This window comes from Haematobia irritans, chromosome 5 (genome assembly GCF_050003625.1).
Source record: "Haematobia irritans isolate KBUSLIRL chromosome 5, ASM5000362v1, whole genome shotgun sequence".
Classification (NCBI taxonomy): Eukaryota; Metazoa; Arthropoda; class Insecta; order Diptera; family Muscidae; genus Haematobia; species Haematobia irritans.
The window spans coordinates 175,813,441-175,840,709 of record NC_134401.1 but is presented as its reverse complement, the minus strand read 5'-3'; the positions used below and the strand labels follow the sequence as shown (position 1 = coordinate 175,840,709).

The window sequence follows — 27,269 nt, the reverse complement described above, 5'->3', positions numbered from 1 at the left end:
GTGTACAGAGTTGAAAACTGGTATTCCCCTGCTTTTACTTGTAAATTGTAAACAACTGAGGCGGCGTAAATCGAATGGTGTCGCAAAACGAAGTTGGATGGAACAAAAAAAAAAAAATAGACGACGTAAGTCGAAGTAAGATGGAACAAAAAAATTTAACGACGTAAATCGAAACAACGTAAACCGAGGCGACGTAAATCGAGGGATTGCTGCATAGCCACAACCAACCTAACCTATGTTACAATACTGGACCATGTTCATAATGTATTTTTTTTTTCTTGGTTACTATATTTTTGTTGCCGATCCAACCTATTATTCATGAATTTTCACTGTGGCCTGATGACTAACTACAGTTATCACTTTTGTCTTTACCACCTTCATTTGTTTGGTTGTTGTCAGTTACGATGGTTGGATTGTAATGGATTTAAGTTAATGGCAAATCTTTGCAAAGTTAGTTCTACATTCAAATTAATTGTAGTTGATATGGGCCTCATGTCCCACATTATATCGAAGGGAATGAATATATTGTAATGTTAGTATGCAATTTAATAAACCATAAGCCTACTCATTCATTGAGATATTTACACTTCCAAAAACCATTTTAACTAGATTTCACCTGTCATTTGCCTTATAAAGAAGAGATTTCAAATCCACTTTTTGTAGATTTCGAGCGTAATATGAATGAAATTAATTCTTTGTATTATTATTTTGAAAAAATCTAAATGAAATAAAATAGTGAATGATAATAACATATTCCATATATAATGTTCTAATTTTCAAAATCTACGTATTTCTCAAATCTATTTTGTATTTTCAACTTCATCTAATATGTCACACATACCACACAAACCTTAGTAAAATTTTAATATCAACCGTCTCTTTATACGCTACGTACAAAAAGAAATCTCCGGAATAAGGTTGTCGATATAGAAAATTCCGTACTAAAATAACTAAACCAGATGGCAACGATTGTCTTTTTATGGTTAATTGATCGTGCTGCTCTTGTATTGATTTCAAATGTTTTATTCATGCTTAACATTTCAAATTAATATGGGAGATAAATTTATTTATTAAATCTCTAATTGTCGGGGCAGTAAGGCAGTAGAGATACAATGGATTTATTTATTTGTTCACAATTCCATGGCATTAAAATTTTTACTCTTATGATAATTTGTTTGTTTTGTTAAAGCTGTCTATTAGTCATTAACTTTGAATTTTGATGCTTCATGTTTTCTCAATCAGTTTCGACCAATAAGGCAATTATTGATGGCTCATATTTGCCCATAAACTCCTTTATTTGCATGATGTTTATTTGAATGTGTTAATAATCAACAATTAGTATCTCATCTAATAATATACACGCAAAGAAATTGCGATTTTTTTCTAAAATTAAAATTTATGTAAACGAAGTTTTCTCTGGTCATCGAAGAAATTTCTTAAAAGGCAAATGGGAGATTTCTTCAAAGGCAAACAGGACCGGTCGGAGTCTTTACAAAAATAATGAAATATCTTATGACAAATGTTTGCTTAATATATTATCTTGAATAAGAGGCATTTTTTTCAGTGTAATAATAATAAATAAACAAACATGCCTCTACATGTAGTATATAAGAAAAAGAGGAAAGTGAATTCATAAATTTGCTGTAAACTAAACAAAAAACAAATATGGTCGCACATACAAATCTAAGTGGGACAAGTGGGCCATGCCTCTTGAGGGCCGAATTCGGGGTGCTTGCGGGTATTAAAAAGATATCTCTATTGGATCCATGGGGTGGCGTATGCAAAAACCTCGCAATAATTTCACACGAATTTGCAAATTGTACATTCAGTTGAATAGAATATCATGGAAATGCGAATGTGAGGGAATTCCCAACTATGTTCTTCTCTGACATGCTTAAATAAATATTTTTTGAATGATAACATTTCATTGCTTTTATAAATTTCAATTAAAAAAATGACAAAACATAGCGTACTCCTGCATATAGAATATTTCTATTATACGATTAAAAAAAGTCGAATACAAGTTGAAGAGTGATCGATCTTAAAACACTCAACCTTTTGTTGTTGTAGATGTACAATTTAATCAATAATTTTTATGCACAATGTGTATCGTTCCCTCTTTATTTGTTTCCTTCTGGAAAACTTATCTACAATTGGAATACTTGCGTCTGATTACACTTCAACTTGTTTAAATATCCACTTTAAGATAACTGGTTTATGACTAACAGTTTATTAAAAAAAAAAAAATAACGCATAATTGTCATTGTAATATAATTTTTCTTATAACAATTTCTATAACAACTTCAATGATTTCTGTGAAAAAAAATCAATTTTATATGAGAAATAAAATTCCATTAAAATAAAAAAACTTAAATTTTCTAAAAAAAAAAACTAATGAATAATACTAAAAAATATTGCCGAGAAATGGTATTCAAATATTTGTTTAAATTTCCATTATTTTATTTGTCCTTGATGTGTTTTATACCCGGTAAAATGGGGAAAATTTATTGTGAAGTTAAAATAAGTCCATCTCTCCATTAAAACGTAGTGACCCCGCTAGAAAGTAAAATGTTGGTTAATTAAGGAAAGTTTTGGTTAATTGTAGAAAATTTTAACTGTAATGTCACACCGTTTTCACATAAATAAGTAAATATATTTCGACAAATTCCAAAAAAAATTATTTGATATAATTATTTTTCTTTTCACAAAATTTCGAAGTTTGAAGGAAAAACTTGGAGTTCAAAATTGCAAAAATGTCTTTAGTACCATAAGAAATGCATGGTGGACTCATTATTGGTAAAATTTACAAATTTTAAGAGATTCTGAACTATTTTTTGGGAGACGCGAACTTAGTAAATCGTTATACTTCATTTATTTTCTCCTTTTTTTTAGTTTTAAGTTAACTAACTTTAAAAAGAATTGTTAAAGTCAAGAAAACTTTTTCAAAAAATTGGCTTTAATGCCACTCACTTTTTTGAGTATAGAAGAGCATTTTTGGATATACATTGAAAGTAATAACTTAGGAAGAACTTCCATTTTTTTTTTGCTGTAAGTGCGAACAAATTAACATTTCGATAAACATAAAGAGGTGAATCTGCAAACCCTTCTAACAAATGTTTTCAATCGCGAAAAAAATTTAATTGTGTATAATTTCTTATTTCATACAAAAATTATGTTTTAATAAAAATGAAAACAAAGAATAAAAATCTAAATGCGAAATCTTCTTAAAGAGTTCAAATGTTTATAGACAATTTTAAATGTATACGATTTTTTTAAAATTCTTTATTATTTTATAAATTTGCATGATTCGCATATTTTATTAAAATTGTATGAACATTTTTATTAACATTGTAAATTAATTTTTTTTGGAAAATTTAATGGTCTAATTTTTAAGTTAAAAAAGTAAAGTAAAACTAAAATTCATTCTTTGTGAAAATTACAGTAAATTATGAAAATGTCAAATATTGGATTCCAATTTGAATCTCAGGAATTATATCGTACAGATAAAAAATCGAAAGAAAAAAAATAAAAGAAACTACTAAAAGTTTTCACAAAAATGCATTTCCCTACACCAAATTCAAACACCCATTATTTCTCTCCCATTCGCCCATCTCCTTCCCCTTCTATGCAATTTGCTAATACTGAGTTAAATTCATTAACCTCTGTCACAGCAATCCCACTGTCTCAATTGTTTCATAGTAATGCTGGCGATGGTGTTATTAATAATCATTATTTTCAATTTTATTTTATTTACACATCATGATGGTTTAAATTTTTAGTAGTTTTGCTTGGACTTCGATAAATACGATAGCTATTTACAAAAGTGAATAAAATTGTATATGTATCAGTGTGTGTGTGTGTGTGTGTGAATGTATATGTGTATTGTGTGGTATATTATTAATACATTTAACAAAAAATTATATTTGTATATAAATGGATAAGGGTATAGGGGGATGGGGGGGTGGGGGTTATACAATACTTAAGATATCTTAAAAAGATACAGCTGCTTCTCTTCTTCTCTTCGTCTGAGCTGCTTTTAGGTGCCACCTCTTATTTCTTTTCATCGACAATGATTTCGTCACCCGCTTGAATGTTGTAGCTGTACAAAAGCTTATTGGGATAACGCATTTCCTCTGGTCCGAATTCCTTGTAGTCTTGGTCCACATAGTAAAGGCGCATTTTATTGGCGGTCAGGGGGATGATTTTCTCCAGCTTCACTTTCAGATCGGCCACTGTTCGATAGATGTCCACGAGGCGAGTCTCCGATTTATCACCATAGGTTAGGATGATTTTCACTCGCTTGTCTGGCTTCAAGTTGATATTCACCAGAGGGTCCAGCTTGCCGTGTTTGGCTTGGAGTTCGAAATACCTCTGAGGTCGTTCACTTTCCGGTTTGTCCATGTAGTGGCGGATAAAGGCTCGTTCGGCATCTTCTCGTTCGTCGGGAGTTATTACACCGCCTCCATTTAAAATGGCAACATTTGGCAGGCGGGCAATTAGGAGTTGACGTCTCTCGTGCTCGGTGCATTCTAAACGTTCCCACAAGGGCCAGTTTTTGACACGCAGATTCTTCAGTTTAGGAAATGTGGCCAGACGATCAATGTCTTCCCATGTGTTGATTGAGGCATAGCTGAGGTTCAGGAATAACAAATTGGGAAAATGCTTCTGGGGCAACTCATCCTCGGACACATCACAGATGCTAGACTTTTCATCGCGTTCTGGGAATTCAATGGCCTTGATGGGACAATCGGCTAGGACCAAGTTCTCCATGCAGGGAAATATTCTTCCAAGGCGACATATTTCGGGCCACTTCTCGACGGGATTGCCAGTAAAGTGTAGTGTTCTCAAGGCTTTGTGGGGTGGAATCTTTTTGTATTTTCCTGCTTCGGAAGACTCCTTGGCATCACAGCAATTACAGTTATCACTATTCTCTAGATCGGAGGCAAGGTCGGCAGTATCGATGAGTACTTCTTTGTAGTCGTTCAAACTTAAATGCAACTCCTCCAAAACTGGCAGGTTCTCGAGCAGAACATCGATGCTTTCCCAATTCAGGTAGGTGCCGTTGAGGACAATGCCTCGTAGATTTGTTATGGGTGGCACGGTGAGTTTGGACAAGGGGTTGCTAAGATTGTTCTTGCTCAGGTTCAGGAATTCAATGCGAGGCATATGCTCCACAATCTGGAAGACTTCTTGCCAATCCTGCAGCTTGTTCTGGGCCAAGTCAAGTTCGCGTACGCGGCGACATTTGTCTTTGATACTCTCGAAATCGCCGGCACAATCAATGTCACAGTCGTTGAGCACCAATAGTTCAGGCACGCACTGCAGAGGCGTTAGCCTTGGTATAAAAATGGAAATCAATCGCTCGCCAGTGCCACCTCCTCCACCAGCCGCAGTGGCATCGCCGTCCACATCTTTGCCTTTGTCTCCCTGTATGGTAATGTCTTGGCTGTCATCGCAATCGGAGAAATATTTGCGTTCTATTGCTTCCAGAAGTGAAGGCATCTTGGATAACTAAAGTCGTTGTCTTTAATCTTTGTTGTAATTCCGAGTGCAACTTGGTTTTGTTGGTGTTGTTCTGATGGTTGGAACTGCCTGATGATGTTGGTGGAGGTTGTAGTAATGGTGGTTGCCTCTAAATGGAAATGCTGCAATGTTTGCATTGAAGTCAAAGACAATTCAAAGCCAAGTCGACTAACCGTTGGTGTTTGTTTCTTCCGAAGAGGTTTTGGAAAATCGATGGATGCAATTGTTTGCCTTTATTTCAACACGTTCTCTCTTTCCCCTCTTACTGCATAAAAGTCTTCTTCGCTCTCACCTTGCTCTATTCTACGTAGTACTCTTGCTCTCAGAAAGTTTGGCTTTCTCTTTCGGTTCTTTGTTGTGTTTTGGTGCTTTGTTTACGTCTCTCTTTTTGTTGTCGTCTATCGTGGCTAACCGTTGGTGTTTGTTTCTTCCGAAGAGGTTTTGGAAAATCGATGGATGCAATTGTTTGCCTTTATTTCAACACGTTCTCTCTTTCCCCTCTTACTGCATAAAAGTCTTCTTCGCTCTCACCTTGCTCTATTCTACGTAGTACTCTTGCTCTCAGAAAGTTTGGCTTTCTCTTTCGGTTCTTTGTTGTGTTTTGGTGCTTTGTTTACGTCTCTCTTTTTGTTGTCGTCTATCGTGGTAAGTCGTTGTCGTCTTCGTCGCTTGCTGAAAAGCCAATGAAAACATATGAGTCGTCCAATTCACTGATGAAATGTTGGACTTACAGCTCTAACGACACTCGCTCTCTCTCTGCCTCTCTGTCACCCCTTGTCAATTGTTGACTGACGTTTTTTGCGTTGTGTTGACAAATTGAAATTTCCTTACTTTTCCCTGTTCCTTTCCCGTGGGGGGTTACGGCGAACTAACGGATACCTGATATCACTTTTAAGTGGTTGTTGTTGCAATGCTAATGGAACAATGGTCGTTGCATCGGGTCACTTTGAAGAGATTTCGTTTCGGTTATCTAGATGACAGATAATCATTGGGTAGATGAAAGCAGGACAATAATAATAAATTGCATTGATGCCAATAAAATTGTTTTCGTTTCCAACGATTGTTTGGAATAAAGGAAAATCCCACTAGCCGTTTCTGGAAAAGTCTTCCTTGCTCCTTGCACCTAAATAGTAGTAGGGTCGGATTGAGGCCACTGTGACCTATGCTGCCTGTAATGGTTTACGAGTCTATTGCTCGAAAATTTAATTCACATATCAACTGCCTTGCATTCTCCTTTCCGATGGGTCACTCGATGTGACCTGACGAAGCACCTTGGGTGTCCACAACCTCAACCTTATTATCCCATGAACAATAGCTTTCGAATTATGATGGTGCAGAGGGACGGCGACCACGGTTTTTCAATGGGGTGATGTAATTGCACTTTTGTTTTTTGTTTCTTTCTTGGTATTTGGTATGGCTGGCCACAATTTGAAGACCCCCAATTATAATTCGCAATATCGAAATGGTTTCACGGACCTATTTGGGAGGTTGATGAGATACTTTTTTGTTTGGCTTTGGCGTTTACTTTTAATTGCGCACTAAATAATTTTTTTTTGCTGCCTTTTTTTGTTTTCGCGAGTTCTCGTCTCGGAATTAAAATTTTTATTCGCTGTATGGCGGACGACGCTGGTTTGCTGTGCTTGACTATTGGAAACTTTTTCAAACAAAGAAACTTTGACGGGAAAGTGTTTTGTGTGGTGGTCTGCCTCCGAAAAAAAACAATGATTGCTCCTACGTCCGTAAGTTAGGAATTAAACGTTTGCTACGTGTATTTCGTTGTTAGTTTGATTATGGTCTGACTGATTTGCTCCACTCTAGAGTGCTGTATGCTTAGTGGTGGCGGTGAGCGTTTGTGGTACGCTTTGTTCAACTTGGGCCTGCTCTCGGAATTGCTGCGGACATGGTTCTTGCTCTGCTCTTCTTGTTGTGTATCAGCTGGATGAATTTGAATTTGTTGCTTTTTGTTTTTGTGCTGGCATTTGCGCGCTCAGTGCTCAGACGTAGTGAATCAAAAACTTTTGGTGAGAACCCACATGGTGTAGAAATGAGCACCAAAACAACAGCGAACTGTGGTGTATGTTGACTATTTTGTGTAGGTCGTGTCGATTGACTAGTTCGCCAGAGGGGTATGTTATAAAGGTTTGGGTGTAGAATAAGTGGGGCCTTTATACAATTTGCTTTGCACATAACACTTTAATGATATTGGTGGCTGAGTAACAATGTGTAAATTCATTAACACTATTTTCAACTTATATTTTTAAATTTATTTTTTTTTTGCTTTGAGTTTGACTTTTTAGTTTCTTTTTTCTCTATTGAAAGAAACAATGGAGCAAACTAATAAGACTGAAAAAGAAAAAAATCATTGGCGCCAAATCATTACCATTGTAACCATGCTGTAGTTTATTCTTATTATTAATATGGGGAATCGTTCGAAGATTTTCTTTTGCGTTAGTTCATATTGAATTTATGTATACGGTCATTGAAGTTTATACCCACGATTAGTTCGTGTAAGCGTTTTTTATATTTTTTTATGCAAATTCGATAGCTTTACTTTTTGTTGTTTTTTTATTGACAACATATTTTTATCGTCATATGCATACACACAAAAATTTTTTTCAATCACGAAATTAATTGATCAAATTAATTTTTTAATTGAAATGTCTTCAATCACGACAATGATAGTAACAATCGCAGTTTTAATCGGGCATAAAAGTACTTGATTAAAAAATTTATTGATTTCGTTAGCAAATTTCCATTAGTTGTTTAATTGATACAATTAAACATTTAATTGATGTTGATTGTAAAAATCAATTTTTGAATTAAACAAGTAAGGAAAGTCTAAAGTCGGGCGGGGCCGACTATATTGTACCCTGCACCACTTTGTAGATCTAAATTATCGATACCATATCACTTCTGTCAAATGTGTTTGGGGCTACATATAAAGGTTTGTCCCAAATACATACATTTAAATATCACTCGATCTGGACAGAATTTGATAGACTTCTACAAAATCTATAGACTCAAAATTTAAGTCGGCTAATGCACTAGGGTGGAACACAATGTTAGTAAAAAATATGGGAAACATTTAAATCTGAAGCAATTTTAAGGAAACTTCGCAAAAGTTTATTTATGATTTATCGCTCGAAATATATGTATTAGAAGTTTAGGAAAATTTGAGTCATTTTTACAACTTTTCGACTAAGCAGTGGCGATTTTACAAGGAAAATGTTGGTATTTTGACCATTTTTGTCGAAATCAGAAAAACATATATATGGGAGCTATATCTAAATCTGAACCGATTTCAACCAAATTTGGCACGCATAGCTACAATGGTAATTCTACTCCCTGTGCAAAATTTCATCTAAATCGGAGCAAAAAATTGGCCTCTGTGGTCGTATGAGTGTAAATCGGACGAAAGCTATATATGGGAGCTATATCTAAATCTGAACCGATTTCAACCAAATTTGGCATTAGATTATGCATTATAAGTTTAGGAAAATTTGAGTCATTTTTACAACTTTTCGACTAAGCAGTGGCGATTTTACAAGGAAAATGTTGGTATTTTGACCATTTTTGTCGAAATCAGAAAAAGATATATATGGGAGCTATATCTAAATCGGAACCGATTTCAACTAAATTTGGCACGCATAGCTACAATGCTAATTCTACTCCCTGTGCAAAATTTCAACCAAATTGGGGTAAAACTCTGGCTTCTGGGACCGTATTAGTCCATATCGGGCGAAAGATATATATGGGAGCTATATCTAAATCTGAACCGATTTCAATAAAATTTGGCACACTTGACTATAGTACTAATTGTTCTTCTTGTGCAAAATTTTAAGCAAATTAGGGTAAAACTCTGGCTTCTGGGGCCATATAAGTCCATATCGGGCGAAATACAGTATGTCAAGAAAGTCTTTTGACATTGCCAAATATTTCAAATTCTAGAAATAATTGAAATATTAAATATTTTATTAAATTTTTAATTCTGTGTACGTATGTATACTTTGCAAAATACATAATAAAATATTTTTTTAAAATTTCATTATATTTAATTTTGGAACAAAACATAATTTTTATCCCATTGTCAAAACACTTTCTTGACAAACTGTATATATATCTAAATCTGAACCGATTTCTTCCAAAATCAATAGGGATCTATTCTGAACCAAAACACATACTTATGCCAAATTTGAAGTCGATTGGACTAAAACTGCGACATAGACTTTGATTACAAAAATGTGTTCACGGACAGACGGACATCGCTATATCGACTCAAGAGCCCACCCTGAGCATTTTTGCCAAAGACACCATGTGTCTATCTCGTCTCCTTCTGGGTGTTGCAAACATATGCACTAACTTATAATACCCTGTTCCACAGTGTGGCGCAGGGTATAAAAACGTAACTATTTTCAATTACTTTCTTATCTGACTTTGTGTTTTTAGTTTGATTAAAAAATTGCTCCTTTGAAAGAATTTTTTATTTAAAAATTTAAAAAAAATGTCCATTACTTTTTTAAACTGATTTTATCTTCCGAGTTTGATTAAAAAGTTAATTGTATTAACTAGTTTTTTGATTTAAAAATTAAAAATTTTGATTAAAAAGTGACCCAATTAATTTTTTAATTGAAAAATGTCTAACTTCAATCAACTTTTTAATTGGACGATATTTTTGAACGATACACATAAAACATGTTTGTCGCAACCATGTTTTGTAGACATTGTGTATCAATTATATGTTTGGCGAGCAAACAACATGTTTGCGGTAAAAATGTTGTTTTCTCCCTATCCAAAAATAACACTTTGCACTACAAGGGTATCATAATTCTTCTCTTAAATCTAATCAAATATAAGTATTGACTATCAATATGTGAAAACATCATGATGACCAAATGCATTTGGTGTGAATAGACGATAAGGCTATAATACATACAAGTGGTAAGTGGGTCCATTAGCAACAATGGCCCAAGAGCGTATGACTGATGTTGCGTTCTCGAACATGTTGGCGAATGATTAATCTCCTCTATAAAGCATTCATACTATGGTGTATGATTAAAGAAAATTGCTAGTTTGTGAAATCTCTGTAAAAGGTTTAAAATTTTTGCAAAAGATTTTATAATAGAAAGCCGCCATTTATTGAATGCATAGTCTATAGTTTTAAAGACTTAAAGCGTACATCAACTATAGAAAGGCAAGATTATCACCGGTCCTCTATATAAAAATAACGAACAAATGCACTGTATTTACGAGATGACTTCAGGGCACATTAGCCTTTATACTTTAAAGCTATTGTCAGAAGAGTACCAATATCTAGATATTTTTTGTGGTACACATGTCTTAAAAGTGAAACTTAGATATTTAAAATTATTTCATATACTCTTACAAAATGGAATAAAAAACGTGTGTACGGAGTGAAGTTTCACGCTTAAGAAATTTGCACATGCGGAAGATATAACTAAATGGTACTACAACTTTATGAAAAAAAATAGCAATACAAAAAAGTTCCTAGAATTGTTATGGCCCGAATAATTTTTAAAAGGTATTAATTAAAAGTTTGCCCGTTTAACCCTAGGATAGACTACTTGGTCTGGCCAGACCAAATTTGACTTTGAGCGCTTAGTGATCGAAAGCTTATCGCCTATCCTAGGGTTAACATTCATCACTACCATTTTCTCTACACTATTGTGGGCAAATCATTTTCATGCATCTGCTGGGATAATCAACATCGATCATCACGACACCTTAGAGACATTTTCGATGGAATGACACCATATGCATAAATGGCCTTTAGATGATTCATTTAAGTGCATGCCATGATATGCCACCGTCTAGCAATGAGGCCCCCATTGAAATATGGTGCCTTTTGTAAACTCATCTGTAGACGATCAGCCTTCAGAGCGATTTTTGCTCGGCCAAAGAAATGCCTGTGGTGTGTAGATCTATGATGCCGTGTGTAGTAGAATGTTTGGTGGCACTACAGAATCTTTTGACAGCGACCTTGATGCCAAAAATAGTTGAGTGTCTTTACACTTTCAGTGGCGTAAATTGGTAGTGTTGCCATTAGGCAGCGCACCAAAAATCATTTCGTCTTTCAATGAGGTTAGTGTTACATGAGTTCGTTGGCTGTGACCTTTAGAAAGAACAGATATCTGTCTCACAGATCTGCTTTTTGTACAAATGAACAAGAGCGAGAATAGAACGTCACTTGTCTGGCCATTCAATATCAATACAGGTCCGATGAAATAAAGCATTTTACTATCAAAAGGAACCTTGTGTTCATTTGAGGTAATAAAAGGGTGAAATTCAGAATTTTGAAGTGTTAAAAAAAATATCTTTTTGGAATAATAAAATATAATTAAAAATGACTGTATGATAAGTCTCGAGGCAATAAGCGTTAGTTCCAATACAATTTAATATTCTACTATGTAAATAAAGTTTTTCAATCACGGGCTATGAAGAACCATAAAAACCCAAAACGACATTTACGAGCCTCAGCAAATGTTGATATTTCAACCTCGCAAAACTTCTTTGTAAGACCTCGGGTACCCCTAAATGCATTGACAAATATATTGAAAAATCTTCTTGTTCCTAATAGAATGTTCATGGGTTTTACATTAATATGTAAAAATCAATGTGGGTGGGCAGCAGTTTGGAGTAAATAGTTGAGGTGGATAGAGATATAAGTACATGCCAACTTCCAGCTAAAGGTAATTTATCGTTAATATAAAAAGCTTGGAAAGAATAAGTAATCTCCAACATATATAGAACTTCATATTAAAGAATCTCTAAAGGCCCACCCGACCAGTTAAGGCCTGTTGTGATGACACATCGTAAACTACGAGCGTTACATATTAAAAGTTCATACTGTCTCGTATCGTAGGGTTATTGTATGTGTGCGTGTTTGTGGAAGTGTGCCTTTCATAACTGGTTTATGGAGAGATACACAAAGAAGTGAGTCTAATACACAAATTGAAACAAAACAAAGAAACCAATATCCCCACAACTGCTTCTCCACCATGTCATCTGCGCACAGAATCAGGCAAAATAATCGACAAAACCACTTCACAATGATATGCAATGCATTGCTGCTGTTGGTTTTGTTTTTTCTTTTTTTTTTTTGTTTTGTTAGGGAAGTGGTGAGGTTTGGTGGGGATATGAGCATTTGCACGACAACGAAGTAATTGTGCAATTCGGGGATGTTTGCAAAACACGTTTATTAACACATGCTTCATTGAGTATTCACTCTCCCTCTCTCTCTCTTTCTTTCTAGCTCACTCTCTTTCAAGTGCGTACTCTGACGACCTTTCTCTCTGGAGATGTCATGGGGGGCCAAATAAAATGGAAAAGCTTTTCAAAGCTTTTTTCACGAGCAACAGCTGATTGAAAATAGTCTCGGGTGGATATGATTTACTTCTGTTGCCCTCTTTCACTCTCTTGCTTAGTGTGTTGTTGCAAATGTTTATATGCGATTTTGACATGTTTATGCTTTATTAAGTGGACTATGGCAATTCAGTTCATTACAAACTAACCATTCACTGTTGTCACCGTACCGCACGGCATCCCCACTCGCCAAACCATCAATCATCCCCACTAACCCTTTTTGTGCCATTTTCAGGTCTGGTCGGCTCGTTTGAGAAACATTTCATTTGTGTACATTGACCGACTTATTTCTGTTTGTGCTCACCCTGAGCTCTTTCGTGTTTACAACTGTTCTTTTGCCATTGTTGTTGTTGTTGCTTTGAAGATTATTTTTTGCGCGATGGCCCACACAATGATGTGGGGGGTTGCTGAGTTTGTTGGGTGGCAGTTGGATGAACAACTGTATGAGGGCGTGTGTGTGTGTGTGCTAAAGCATAGCCAACGGCCACTTTGTAATGCTGCTTCTATAGCCTACCCTCTACTCCTCCAATGGCATTCTATCGTCTTTTTTTCTATACGGATGCCACATATTGTACGTGAGAGATTGGAAGAGTGTGAGGGGGGGGGGGGGAGTGGGATGTATAAGGTATGATAATTGGAAAGGTAATGATTACAATGTCCATTATATTAGATGTCTTCATTCATATACAAATGTTTTTATATGACTATAGGCGTATGTCCGCAGATACCCACACACTCTTGCACATATCTTAGGTGATATGGGGATGGATTTGTGGGTATTCACATTTGTTTTGGGTCTTGAGGAGAATCAACAACCTTCTTAACTCAAAGCATAAGCCCCTTGGTCGCACTGAGTTCTGTTGTTGGTCAAGTTTATTAAGTTCTTGCATAACCCTAAATGTCGAAGGTTATCCTAACGACAACCTCCACCACACCACCTATGACCCTTGGTTAAGATGGGAGTTAAAGAAAGCCTGAGCTACTTTAGGCCGACATAAAAAGACCTTATGTCAATCACAAGGAGCCTGTTTTTACAACTTCCATTCCACCCCTCCCCCCTCTCCCATCCTAAGCCTGTCCATTATCGTAGTAATGGCCATAGCAATTGCGACCATAAATTCTGTTCGACTTATCACTCAGCTTTCACTTTTCATGTGTGAGCGATATGATATTTAAATGCGAACCCCTTTTTTGGTAGAGGCCGTCTATTTTTGATTGCAATACTGATTGGCGGGTAAGATAATGGTGAAACACGAGAATGCTTTAGAGCACACACGTATTTGTCTAAAAACGGACATACGAGGACGGATATTTCAGTGCAAAAGTAGCAAATAAAATTAAATCTAAATTAATTGACTTTATTCAGATAAAAGTTTATGTCATGCTTATAAGAATAATAAAATCTTTGTGATTGCCACGTAACCTCGCGATATAATTTAAAACATTAATTTTTCAATGACCTAAATAAAATTGTAGTCGGTGTCCCTCTTCTTGTAATGTGGATAAAAATCTTTTTCTCAAAAAAAAAAAAAAAAAAAAAAAAAAACTTTTCTTTAAGATCATAAAATGTTTGATGATTTTTTGGGCATTGTGTTCATTAGGGGTGTAACTGTATCATGTTTACCTTGAAAATGTATCGCTCTTCAAATATGATCCCGACAATCACTTTTCTTTTCTGTGAGCAAAGCACATTTTTTCTCGACGTAAGTGGATTTTGAACGCCCACATCAACAAGATCTGGAACAGTGGAACTTTATCAGAAGTTAATCAGAAGCGGTAACGATGGGAGAAACTCTTACCGTGGGACAGACTGACCCACAATCTACCCATTATATTCGATGTTACGTCGATTAATCGGGGAGCTACCTCCTAATACACATCATCAGTATGATGATGACTAGACCTACTCTAACTAGATAGGTTAAAAGCTCCGATCCGATTTTTGGGGTCCATAAAATTGAGGACTAATAATAGACGACAAAAACTCTTGGGTAGATTCCTGCAAAGAGAAGTGTAGGCTACTACCGAGTTAAATGAGTGAGCAGCCGACGGGACATGCAGGGCATACGACAAGGTCATTACCTCAGACTGTGTTCTGCTTAACAACGGCTACGGAATTAATGCTGGGCCATAGAGAATGGTGTGGAATTCCAGAATATATCAAGTCAAACATAATTCCTATGTAAAACAACATGCATTGCATGAGGAAATTTCTCAGCCCACACACCAAATAAGGTGGATAAAACCTGACTGAGTTTTCTTTCTTTATTAAAGAAACATTAAATTGATTTATTTTTTAAATTATAGATAAAAAAAATCATTCTTGAATACAATACAAACTACCGCCCAGCGATGACTTCTTCATTGCGAAACTATGAATACCTACGTGATGCTAGGATATCCAATGTTGATATGCATGATTGCTCCATCCTGGGGCCTCAACATATGCCGGAAGTTAATTAATCACGGAGAGATCATAATGTCAATTTACCCATGAAATTCCACGCATAAACAATGACTAACACTCGAATATGATTTTTATGGCTGAGTGAGTTGTTTATATGCCCTAGTGGTCCTCTGGCCTAGATGGTAGACATCGAGACATGTGGCTGGTTCCATTAGACACCCAGACAGTAGATTTACTGTTTTTTGTTTGGGGTATAATGGTTGCGTAAAAGGACACTGCTTTTTGTTCAGCACCTCGTCATTGCCGTTGTCAGAAATGCCAATTTGTGAACGTGGCCAAATTTTAATTGGTTGCGGTGTTAGAATTTCAGCGAGATTTCTGTATTGTGCTTAAATTGTGAGATTCTTTCAATCTGACACCGACATAGCCACCGCAAGTACCATCACCATGACTACCTCCTCCCAATGGAATGAGGGGGTTTATTGTGGCAGCGAACTTTTCGCGGGACCCTAGTTTATAATGGAGAAACGTGGAAGAGTTGCGGTTGGAAGAGACAAAGACGATGAAGTAGTTCAAGTGTGGCGAAAAGCTGTTTGCCTTTGTAATCGTCAGTCGTTGTTGGCGGCAAGTAAATTGGCCAAGTGGTGGGGGTATTAACTCGCTATCACGATATCATAAGGCAGCCTTCACCTTACAATGGATTTTGCACCATCTGCGTCATTTGTTTTTGTAAGAATTTCTCTCTTTATGGCTTGTCATGCCTTGACAGAAGGGTTACCACCTATAATGGTCCTCAAAGGAATCACTACGAATAATATACGGATGTTTATGAGAAGTGAGCAACTTTCATAAGCATTTTTAGTGAGGAGGCATCTTTGGGAAGCTCGAGTAATTTCATTCTTTCATCTAAAGACTCATGTAATATTGTTCATATTCAAGTGTCTTCCATTTGCGTTTATTGCACTTGAGTGGGGGGAAAAGAAAATTAAGAGAGTAATTGAATATATGAATTGAAGTAACTTGGAATATGCAAAACAACTTGTTCTATTATATAAGAATGCTCTTCCAGAGAGGCTCATATTTTGAACTTCAAATGCTTTCACTTTATGCTTTTTAAGCAATAAATTTAAAATTTACTGAGTATATAACTGATAATTTCAACAAATTTGTAAGCTGATACATTTCTGGGAACACTGGGAATTACGGATGATTTATGTGCCAGCCTAATTCACCACGTCTTTGTGTGCGATTAAATTTGAAAGAGAAGAAATATGATCACCACAAACATGTTTCAAAAGCAAAATGTTATTTTTGGACGGTGAACATGGAAAATTATGTATTTGATTTCGGCAACCATGTATATGTTTGCCGAGAAAACAACATTTTTGCAATAAAAAAAAATCCAAACCTAGGTTAGGTTAGGTGGCAGCCCGATATTTTAGCCTCACTATTCAGACCATTGTGATGCAACAGAGGTGAACTTCTCTCTTATCACTGAGTGTTGCCCGATTCTATGTTAAGCTCAATGACAAGGGATCTCCTTTTTATAGACGAGTCCGAACGGCGTTCCTCATTGCAGTGAAACCACTTAGAGAAGCTTTGAAACCCTCAGACATTTTACCAGCATTACTGAGGTGGGATAATCCACCGCTGAAAAACTTGATGTTCGGTCGAAGCGAGAATCGAACCCACTACCTTGTGTATGCAAGGCGGACATGCTAACCATTGCACCACGGTGGCTCCAAACATAACATGAAACATGTTTGTGGTGATCATATTCCTTCTCCGAGTGTATTTTTTTAGTTTTTAAAATTAAATCCGAAATAGTGAAGTAGCATAAAATCTGAAGTTCTGATGCGAACTAATTCACCTAAATATCTTTAACGACAACTTTATTGTCCATTTGTAGTAAGTAAATATTTATGAAAACTTTTTAAAGCTCCTTTAGAATTATTTGACATTTAGGTTATAGTTATTAGACTCCTCATTACGGCGAAAATAATTAGGACACAAAATTTAAGTAAAAGATTAGAGGCAAAGAAAGACGTGTATACATTTTTATTCTTCAACAACTGCAGGGTATTCGATCTTTCGTTTTTGACTAAATTGCACTATTAGGTTAGAATAATCAATAATCTTTTAAACACTTAGAAACGTCACCAACATTACTGAGAGTAAAGCAACCTCTGCCGGAAACCACCATTTAGTAGATCAAATTTCTAAAAGGTCTGCATTGATTTAAAATTCCTCTGTTTGGGCCTGGCACTAAAAATAGGACTGTTTTCTTTTAGAACTGGATGTATATCTTTACAGAACATCATTGCATTAGTATTCCATCCAGTGCAAGCATTCAGATATGTCACCAGCATTACTTTTTGGTTTTCGGTCGAAGCAGGAATTGAACCCACGACCCTTTGTAGACAAGGCGGACATGGTAACCATTGCAGCAGGGTGACTCCCTAATATTGTACATGATCTGGATAAACGAGTATCCGGTACTAACACATAGATTTTCGAATAACCATTTTTTCTTTGTGTAGCCTTAAGGAAACTTTCTGCAAAGTATCGATGTTTCCTTGAGAGTAAAGTTTCCTTACCGCAATCATAAAAATTAGGCTGACTTTTGGGTACCCTTATCTGTCTAGCTTTGAGTGAGTTGACCAACGATTCAAATTAAAGCCCAGTTAATACCTATCAAGTAGCAGTGGTTGCAGCTTATGTTCCTTATAGCTTTCACTGGTAACATTCATTCTATATTTGGCCATTCATGGACACTTCTTTATGGGCATATAACATTGTTCTTTAATTGCTTCCCCATGAAACTTGGCTAATTGCATGGCATCATGAACTCCATTCTAGCCATGTAGCAGCTATGGTGGGACCAGAGTATTGCTAAAATAACACTGGAATTGGGTCGTTGGTCGCCTGGCAACCCCCAAACCCCTCAAATAATATCCAATAAAAGGCGAACATTTTGCCCCAAGACATTTTGCCAAGTCTACATCCACCAGCGAACACACGCTCTCTTGAATTTATTAGAAATATCGACTACACTTATTTGGACATTTAACACATCTGTTGTCACTTGGCCCAGTGGTGGTGAGAACATGTCTCCTATCGGGAATATCGTGTAGCCCCTTCATCATGTAGCCATTGTCAGATTGAATACTAAGTATAGCAATCGCCAGCAACTTGACATGGAAAAGGAAACATTGTTCTTTGGTCAAGAGGTTCATTCGTTGTTCTATGGCCATGCTGTTGGGCAATAAGTCAAGTTCATAGTTTTTTTTTGTGTGTGTGCCATTTGTGGCCATCACACCCGGCCGCCTGTGCCGTTCACCGTCATTAGAAATGGATGAGAAAAACGTTTAAAGTGTCAATTCATTCAAATTGATTGGTTAGTAGTGGTCGGCCATTCAGTTGTGTGACATCTTCCATTTGGATTCAGTAGAAATCTCCCTTGGCCATAAATGAAACTATGCTACAAAGAATTCCGCGAGGTATGGTAGATGTTCTAAAATACTCAGAAATTGTTTCTTTCTATATGGGAAAAACGGCAGCACTCATTCATAATTTCTCTCTTATCAATGAGTGTTGCCCTATTCTTTGTTTCGCACAATGACAAGAAACTTACTTTTTTTATTGAGTGAAACCACGTAGAGAAGAAATACACAGAAATGTCACTGAGGTATTACTGAGACTTTTTTTCATTACATTTCTTTTTTCACCCCTGTAAAACGGTTTGGTGTTGGATCGAAACTGGGATTGAACCTGTGACACTTCGTTATCTTTTTATCACTATTCAAAATTGTTTACTACAATGAACAAACCACCGGGTTCTTAAAAGTCGGGTTTCCTCGGTTTTGTTGTGACTAAAAATCAAATAAATTATTACGATTTTTTTTACTCATTATTATTTAATTCATTGATTATTAATCTGTCCGAATAGGCAAATTGGCAAATGTCACATTGAAATTACAAAAACCTAAACCCCTCTTGTTTGAGACCTTGAAAACCCGGTATTGTATTTTCAATAAAATTGTCACAGGATTTTATCACTCTGATTGTGTCCATTCGACAAAGGAAATTTGTTCGATGGTTCCTTATCTGTTGCCCAGTGTTATTGGCGGTTATACGTTGCGTCCCGTTTCTTTAACTTGACGTTGGTTTTTTCCCTAATTCCATGGTCTGGCTCTTATTATGTCTACTTATTGGCTTAAATGGAATTATTCTGAGTTGCTTTGAACATGAAATGGTGCTGTGGTGCTGCGCTCGCCTTTGTTTGTATGGTGAAAATGTTTCATTGTTTTATTTTGTCCCTCTCTCTCTCTCTGACACTGTAGTAGAAATTAAAATGGCATGGGCATGAAAATGGACATGGACATGGACATACATGGAGGCGGAAGGAAATCAAAGAATCAATCAAATGTTTGGCATGGTATTAATCAATGTGATTGACTCTCTTACGTGTGCTGTTGGCTTGTGTTTAGACATGATCTGTTCTCTCTCGGGAATTAGACGTGATTGCTATATCAACACACACGTATAGGTACTCAAACACAAACACACACGCACACACATGTGCATTACCTCATTTACATACCAATACAGACTGCATACATTGGGGATGTAGTTTTTGAAAACATTCAATTTCGTTTGCTTTTAAATGAGGCCAATTTCGATAGTAAATAAAGGAAAGCTGATATGGTCGGCTAAACTAACAAAAATTTCAATTTATGAAATATTTGACATGGTAACTAATTTCGTACTGTTTTTTTTTTAATTTAAAGGCCTATTCTGTGTTTCCATAAACACATAGAATTGATTGTGTTGAATTCCCAATATCTCCAATTGGTAAAATAAAACGTTTCCGATTCGGATATGATGCAGTGTGAACCATTGATAGATTTGATGATTTGATTGCGATAATTAATTTTATACATAAATAAACGAAATGATATTGAGCTCTTCCATGAAGGAAGCATATGTCCAGCACATGTTGTGAAGTGTATTTTTTTTTTGATAAATTTCTGTTTGTTTAAGAGTAATAAAGTTTACTTTTCGAAATCTAGGTAAAAGGTAAATTTTGCTCATACTAATCCATAGGATAATCCATGCTCTACTCAGAAATTAGATTTACAACAAGGAAAGTTTTTTTTTATGTCGTAAAAGTTTGCCTTCAATGGATTTTATTCTTTAAGGATAAGAAAATATGAGAAAGTGGCTTTTTTTGTTTTGTCAAACATTTCGTTTTGGAAAGGAAATTTTTTCTTGGCATTTGGCCACCTGTGTTGATTTAGCGTTTGTGGTTCTCTTGAAGTTATACGGGTGTTATTATGAGCTCTCCAATTTTGATGAATGGGTTTTACACTGAAACAAAAATATTAACCCAATATAAAAGATTATGCAACCTAAATTTTAAGATGCAAAATTTTCACAATATTAAGGACAAAGGAATTTTAATGGAATAGAGTTCATAATCTTTGAAATTTGTTTTTAAAGTAAACAAAAACGTTTCGATCTAACGATATATTCTTTACAGATTGAGATATTGAATATTTAAGTTGAAGATGAAAAAGAATTTCAAATATAGGCTAATACGTATTTTTAAGTTTTAATTTTATTTTCATTATGTAATTTGGATCCACAAAGCGGCCAATTGATATAAATTATAATGGACTACTAAGTAAATTTTGATTCTTTGAAGTTATGAAAACACTGACTGATATTATATTTAAACTGATATTTGTTTGTACATGAATAGCTTTGTTATCACAAAAAAGAATGAAATATCACAAAAAAGAATGAAAATTCGATAAATAAGATCTAGATCATAATTATAAATCGTAATTCTAAATCCTTGAGGATTTGGTATTGATTACCAAACCTTTGGTCCCAATTACACATTTTAAGTGTATACTTTTGGTTTCCTAAATAAAATGAAAATTGTTATTAATGCCATCAGCACTTTCATAAATAGCATGAACTTTAGCCACACCGAAATAATTCTCTTCGTTAATTTTACGAAGAATTCTTCATTAACCATTCTTCCTGAATTCTTCATTAAAATAACGAAATTTTCATTCATTTTCGTAAATTTTATGAAGAACATTTTACGAATATACGAAACATTCTACATTAACTTTTCTTCGTAAAAAGTTCGTACTTTTAACGAAACTTTCTTCATATTTCATGAATTTTTCTTACAAACTACGAAAATTTTGGAAGAACTTTTCTTCGTAAAAAGTACGAAATATTTCGTACTTTTAATGTAAAGTTTCTTTGGTTGTAAAACAATGACAAATTTCGTACTTTTAACGAAATTTTTCGTTCTTTTTACGAAGAAAATTCTTTCGGTGTACAGAAAATTTGAAAATTGGCAATTTCCGGAAAATTTAAAGACGCTAATGGTAGGATTCAAAAAATAAAGTAGGGAAGATAAATTGGTAACTCTGTAGTGATGCCATACTAGAAAGATAGGAAGAATAATATTGGGGAAATATAAAGGTATGGCAGGTAGTTATATTGACAAAGTCAGATGAGGAACTAGTATATAAGGAATGATATGAGTTGATACGTGGACGAATGGACAATAAAAAATCTTACACCACATATAGTAAAAATGCTCTGTTAGCGGATAGATAGTGATTGCTTAGGAGTAATATAGGAAAATAGATATTATATTATTCATTAATAAAATTAAATAAAAAAAAAATAAAAATTGGTCTTGTTTGCTTTATTGCGTTGTTAGTATGTGCTTATGTATGTGTGAATATGTAATGCACAAATTATAATTACAAAGTGTCTCCCCGCTCATTTCAAATTAATGTTTGATTTTGTTATTAAGTGTAAATTATTTCTGTGTGTCTAATTAACAGCAATTGTTTTGTGATTACATTCATTGAAAAAAATATAATAAAAATAAATTACAGCTAACAAGAATAGACGCAATTTGTTATTGTTATTATTTAGTATTCCATTTGTATAAAGAAGTGTGAATATTTGGATATTTTAAATATATAGAAATCAATAAATTATATGAAAATTTAAGATATGTGACAAACTGGAGCACTCTTACCAGTTCTGCGATTGGCACATTAGTGGCATTTTGCACCAATTTCCCTTAGAGTGTTTTATGAATCAAATTACCATTACGAATATAAAGAAAAGGCCTTTTCTAAGAAACGCAATTTTGGTCTAAAAAATGTTAGTTTGGAAGAAAAAATAGTGATGGAAATATTAAAACAGTTCTCAACATTTTTATAATATATGCAAAATGCAATATTTGATTGTACAATGTTATCAATCGTTCTGTTTGCTGGGATATACTTTTTGGCAAATGTTCAATCGTTAATAAGATATTGCTTTTACATCACTTTTTGGTGTTATCTTTGCACAAGACTCTGCGATGGAATGTTCTATGTGGGCCTGGCGGGATATTTCTGGTTTGGGGTGGCAGGAAATGTTTGCAGTATTAGCCCATCCATGCCAGACCATCAATCGACATTCTTTGCAATTCAACGTTTGCACCGCACCGACACAAATAAGTCCATGCAACAGCTGTCTAAGTAATCTTCGGTTATCGCTGAATTTACGCATCACCGATATTAATACACAATAAGCCAAACAACAAATGTGCAGACCCTCACAAACACACATACCTTTGTTCACATATAGCCATGTAATTCCAAATTAATCGCTGTAATTAATATTGACGTCAGTTATGAAGTCCTCTACTGGACTTGGGCACGTTGCCCTGATAACACAATGGACAAAGTCAAAGGCATGATTGGAGGAATCATAATTCAATGTTCATCCTCATCGAATAGAGGAAATGCGATTTAAATCCAAAGACAGGAGACCCCCACCCCTTGACGTTTTTGTGTGATACCTGGAAACTTAACATTTTTATGGATGTGAATTTATTTTTGTCTATATTACAATGCCTGGAAATTATTTCATTTTTACAGAGAATAGTAAAGAAATGATTTATTTGCTAAGATGCAAATAAATATTTACTACACAAAGACCCCCAAAACAGAGAGAGAGGGGATAAATACCCCCCTTTCACCATTCCATTGAAGACGGTTTGACTATGACGATTGTTTCACATTTGATGACCATTTGGAATAAATCGTTGTAGCCACAAATCTGTCGCTAGGAGATGACTTTATGGTCGTTTTTGTTTGTTTCCTCAGATTCTAGCAAGCAATTGCAGGTTATTAAGTAAACAAAGGCTAGGTGTTTACCTAGTTTTGTTTAGAACAAAAACTCACTGGGTCAGCCACCCAGCCAATGAGTCGTCTGATTTGCTTGAGGCTAGACAAAAAAACAAATCCAAGAAACTACAACTCATCTCTGGACACGATATTTATGGCTAATTAAATTGTGAATATAATGTCTACGGAACTCTTTGTGGTGGACAGACGGACAACAACACAAATTTCGTGAAGATCACAAGCTAGGATATAAACAAATTTCAAATATAATGGGGCATTAAGACAATCAAAAAATGACAATGCTAACAGATTTGCATAAACTTGCATTTGAGTAAACTAATTTCGAAAAATGGTTCAATTTTTAATCTACTTTAAGAGGTAGTATACAGAAAAAAAATATTTTCAAATGAGAATTTCGTTGTGTAGCGATTAGGTTAGGTTAGGTATACACGCAAAAAAATAATTCTTTCCTCCCAAACGAAATTTTAGACAAACAAAGTTCGTTTCTCATTTGCTTTTCGCTGTAAGGAAGTGTATTTGGAAGAAAAGTATATACTTTTTGTGATAAACGTTTATTCTTTTCCAGGATGTAAAAACAATTTCATAAAGACTAGCTCAAAAAAAAAAACATTATTTTCTTGCTAATTGCATTGTCCCTCACATCTTTCTCACATCCACGAGGATTTTTAGTTCTTAACACCTTTTCCTGTAATATCAACAATGTAGAAGAAATTATACGATTTTATAATTTTTAAAATTTTTTTTTACCTTTCGCCTGGACGGAGAATCGAACCGCGGACCATGCACATTGTAAGCCAACACACTAACCACTGAGCTATGTACCTGTTATGGTCATCAATAGATAAATATCAATATAAGTTATATTTATATAGCATAGCTTGCGGCGCCCACGAACCGAATAAACAAAGTTTATTTAACAGAAACAAACATTTAGTTTGGCACCGTGGAGCAGTGGTAGCTACGTCCGACTCTCATGCCAAGGGTCGTGGGTTCGATCCCTGCTCCGGCCAAAGTTTTTTTTTGCTTTTTTTTTTTACATATATTCCAGATATATTCGGAAGGTTCCGAAAAAATGTTCAACATTACATTGTACTATATTAAATTTTGAACTGTAAAATGTGTCTTATTAAAGACCTAAATTCAGAAAAGAACAGTGTTTGATATAAACGAAATGGACTGTGTTGTTATTTCAAAAATAACTTTTTTTATTGAAAAAATAAAATTTTTGTAACAAACGAATTTTTTTGGTGATAAAAGTTTAAAATTTTCGAAGCAATTCAAAAAACTCTAACAAAAGAAAAACGTTTTCGGTACACGTTTTCCAAACGTTTTTTTTCTTTGCGTGTAGTGGCAGCCCGATATTTCTGGCTGACTTATGGTGATTTCGTTTGGAAAAGAAAGTGTTGCATAGAAATGGTACAACATTTTATGGTGTTACCGAACCCCTTGCAATGCCAACACCGTTTGCGTGTGAAAACGAACAAAAAAAGTGCAACACTGATATAAAAAGAAAAAAAATATTGGGCGGAAATATTTTGGTTATTATTAACAACTATTATTGGTATCTTGACTAACACGCACATTTTTCTTGAACTAAGGGAAATTGTTAAAACTTTTGATTTTATATATTTTTAATTATCTTACTTCTACTTCAGAGTACAAATTAATTACATCCTCAACAAAGTTTTTAACTCGCCGTTGGTCATTTCGTCCAATGATGTTGTAACTTCTTCATCGTCGTCAGAAGAACTACTCTCCAATAGCGCATCTACAATGGTGTTGGCAAAAAAAAAACGCATTTGCGTTTTGCATTTTGCTATTATATTAAAAATATTTAATATCGAGTTTTGTTGTCGCGGCACTAAACAATTGATATGCTTCTTATTGGTAAATTAATCAGCTGTGTTGAAGAAATTGGAAAGCTACCACAATACACGCGTCACGCACTTTCTTTTGTATTTTCAACAACGCTATTATTTAGGTCGAAGAATAAAAGCGTCTTCAACATCTGATTGAAAGTGTAACCATCTGCACCGTAGACCAGCTACGGTGTAAAATGGGTTACACTTTTGCTCTTGCGATGGGTAACACCCCGTCAATCGAACGTGCACATTTTGGGTATGTTGCACTGAATTTTCCAATCGAACAAAATTTTTCGAATTATGGGGGTAACGTGTAAAATATGCAACATATTTTTTACCAATCGAAACCACCATTAGACTTGTTAGTCCATTGTCATACCACAGTGATGAACTTCTCTCTTATCACTGAGTGCTGCCCTATTCTATGTTTAGTTCAATGACAAAGGACCTACCACTAGGAATGTCACCAGCATTACTGAGAGGGGATATTCCACCGCTGAAAAACTTTTTGGTGTTTGGTAAAAACTGGGGTTGATTCCACGACCCTATGTATGCAAGGCGGACATGTTAACCATTGCACCACTGTGCAACGATTATTACGTCAGTTTTATTTTAGTACTGAATTCAACATTTGTATACGCTATCAAGGATATAACATTAGTGCAAATCTCTCCAGTGTTGCCAGATTGAAAGCTCTGGATAAACTGTTAGTGTGTTTTCTTTTAGTCCCTCTGGGCTTCGGTATTCAGCACTCAAAGAAGGTATTCAACACTCAACAACAAAGCAATCAGAACAAACGAAAATTTCCGTTTTCTAAACATGACAATAGAAATTATTTTTTTCAGATTTGTGACACTTTTCAAATAATTTTGACACATTCTGCGATACCAACAGTTATACGATGAAACCTCTCAGAAGAAGGCACCCACGGTCGCCCAAAATTTCGTCCACATTGGGAGGTGTCCACACGCAGAGGAGAATATAATCACCTCCTAGAGCAAAATATTACATTTGAAAGGGGAACATGGAACATTTTTTCTGCACAACTTTTGTTTTCTCGCAAAACATGAAATAGTTGTCGAAATCGCATACATACTGTCCGAGAAAATAACATGGTTGCTATAAACAGGTTACATGTTCCCCATTCAAAAATAACATTGTTCCATTGAAGCATTTGGAGTGATCATATTCATTTCTCTGGATCATATAAAGACTCGGCGGCTTCATTCTTTGCCTGGGAGCTTGTGTTTGTCGCCCATCCAAAGGATTAATTCTCCAACTCGTTGATCGACTGAATTTGTGATTTGTGATTAAAATTCAAATGCATTGACCATCTGACTTTTCTGTGATTTATGCACGCAAGAACTTTGGTGCATTCCAAGCGTACATAAGATACAGATATACCTACGTGAGCTTTTTTTTTTGTTTTATTTATTTGGAGTGTTGTTATTGTACTGTGTTTTTTTTTTTTGTGAAATATTTGGATTTTTTTCAATTCGAGAAATGACTCCGATCGAGATGGAGTTACCACGCGTTTGAACCACTTACAACTGTTCGATCATTTCTCGTTGTACAATCATTTTATCGAAGATGTTTGATTTATTTTCCAGTTGTTAGGGTTAACGATCGCTTTCGCTTATGCATTTTGAGAATGTTCTCTGATCGCTTATTGTGCTTTTCACGTTTTGCCAATACCGCCCCCGCCCCCACCACTGAAAAAGATTAATAAAAATTGTGATTTGTTATCCCTCTTGGGTGAAGCACAGTGGTCAACAGGGCTCTAATGGAATTAGCGATGGCAATAGGGATCACTTTTTTAGAATTTTGGAAAATGTTACTTTAGAAAATCCACCATTG

The 27,269-nt window shown here is 35.2% G+C and overlaps 2 protein-coding genes across 3 annotated transcripts in view; both read right to left on the bottom strand.

Moving 5' to 3' along the window:
- Positions 1 to 27,269, bottom strand: part of KCNQ (KCNQ potassium channel) — an 82,781-nt gene that overhangs the window by 22,133 nt on the left and 33,379 nt on the right. The gene's annotated exons all lie outside the window — the stretch shown is intronic.
- Positions 3,717 to 7,375, bottom strand: mlt (tubulin folding cofactor E like protein mlt). Its single transcript, XM_075313421.1, has 2 exons — positions 6,255 to 7,375; positions 3,717 to 6,195 (listed from the first exon to the last, which is right to left on the bottom strand). Exon 2 carries the CDS (start codon positions 5,500 to 5,502, stop codon positions 4,051 to 4,053), a length of 1,452 nt encoding a protein of 483 aa, XP_075169536.1. The 5' UTR covers positions 5,503 to 6,195; positions 6,255 to 7,375; the 3' UTR covers positions 3,717 to 4,050.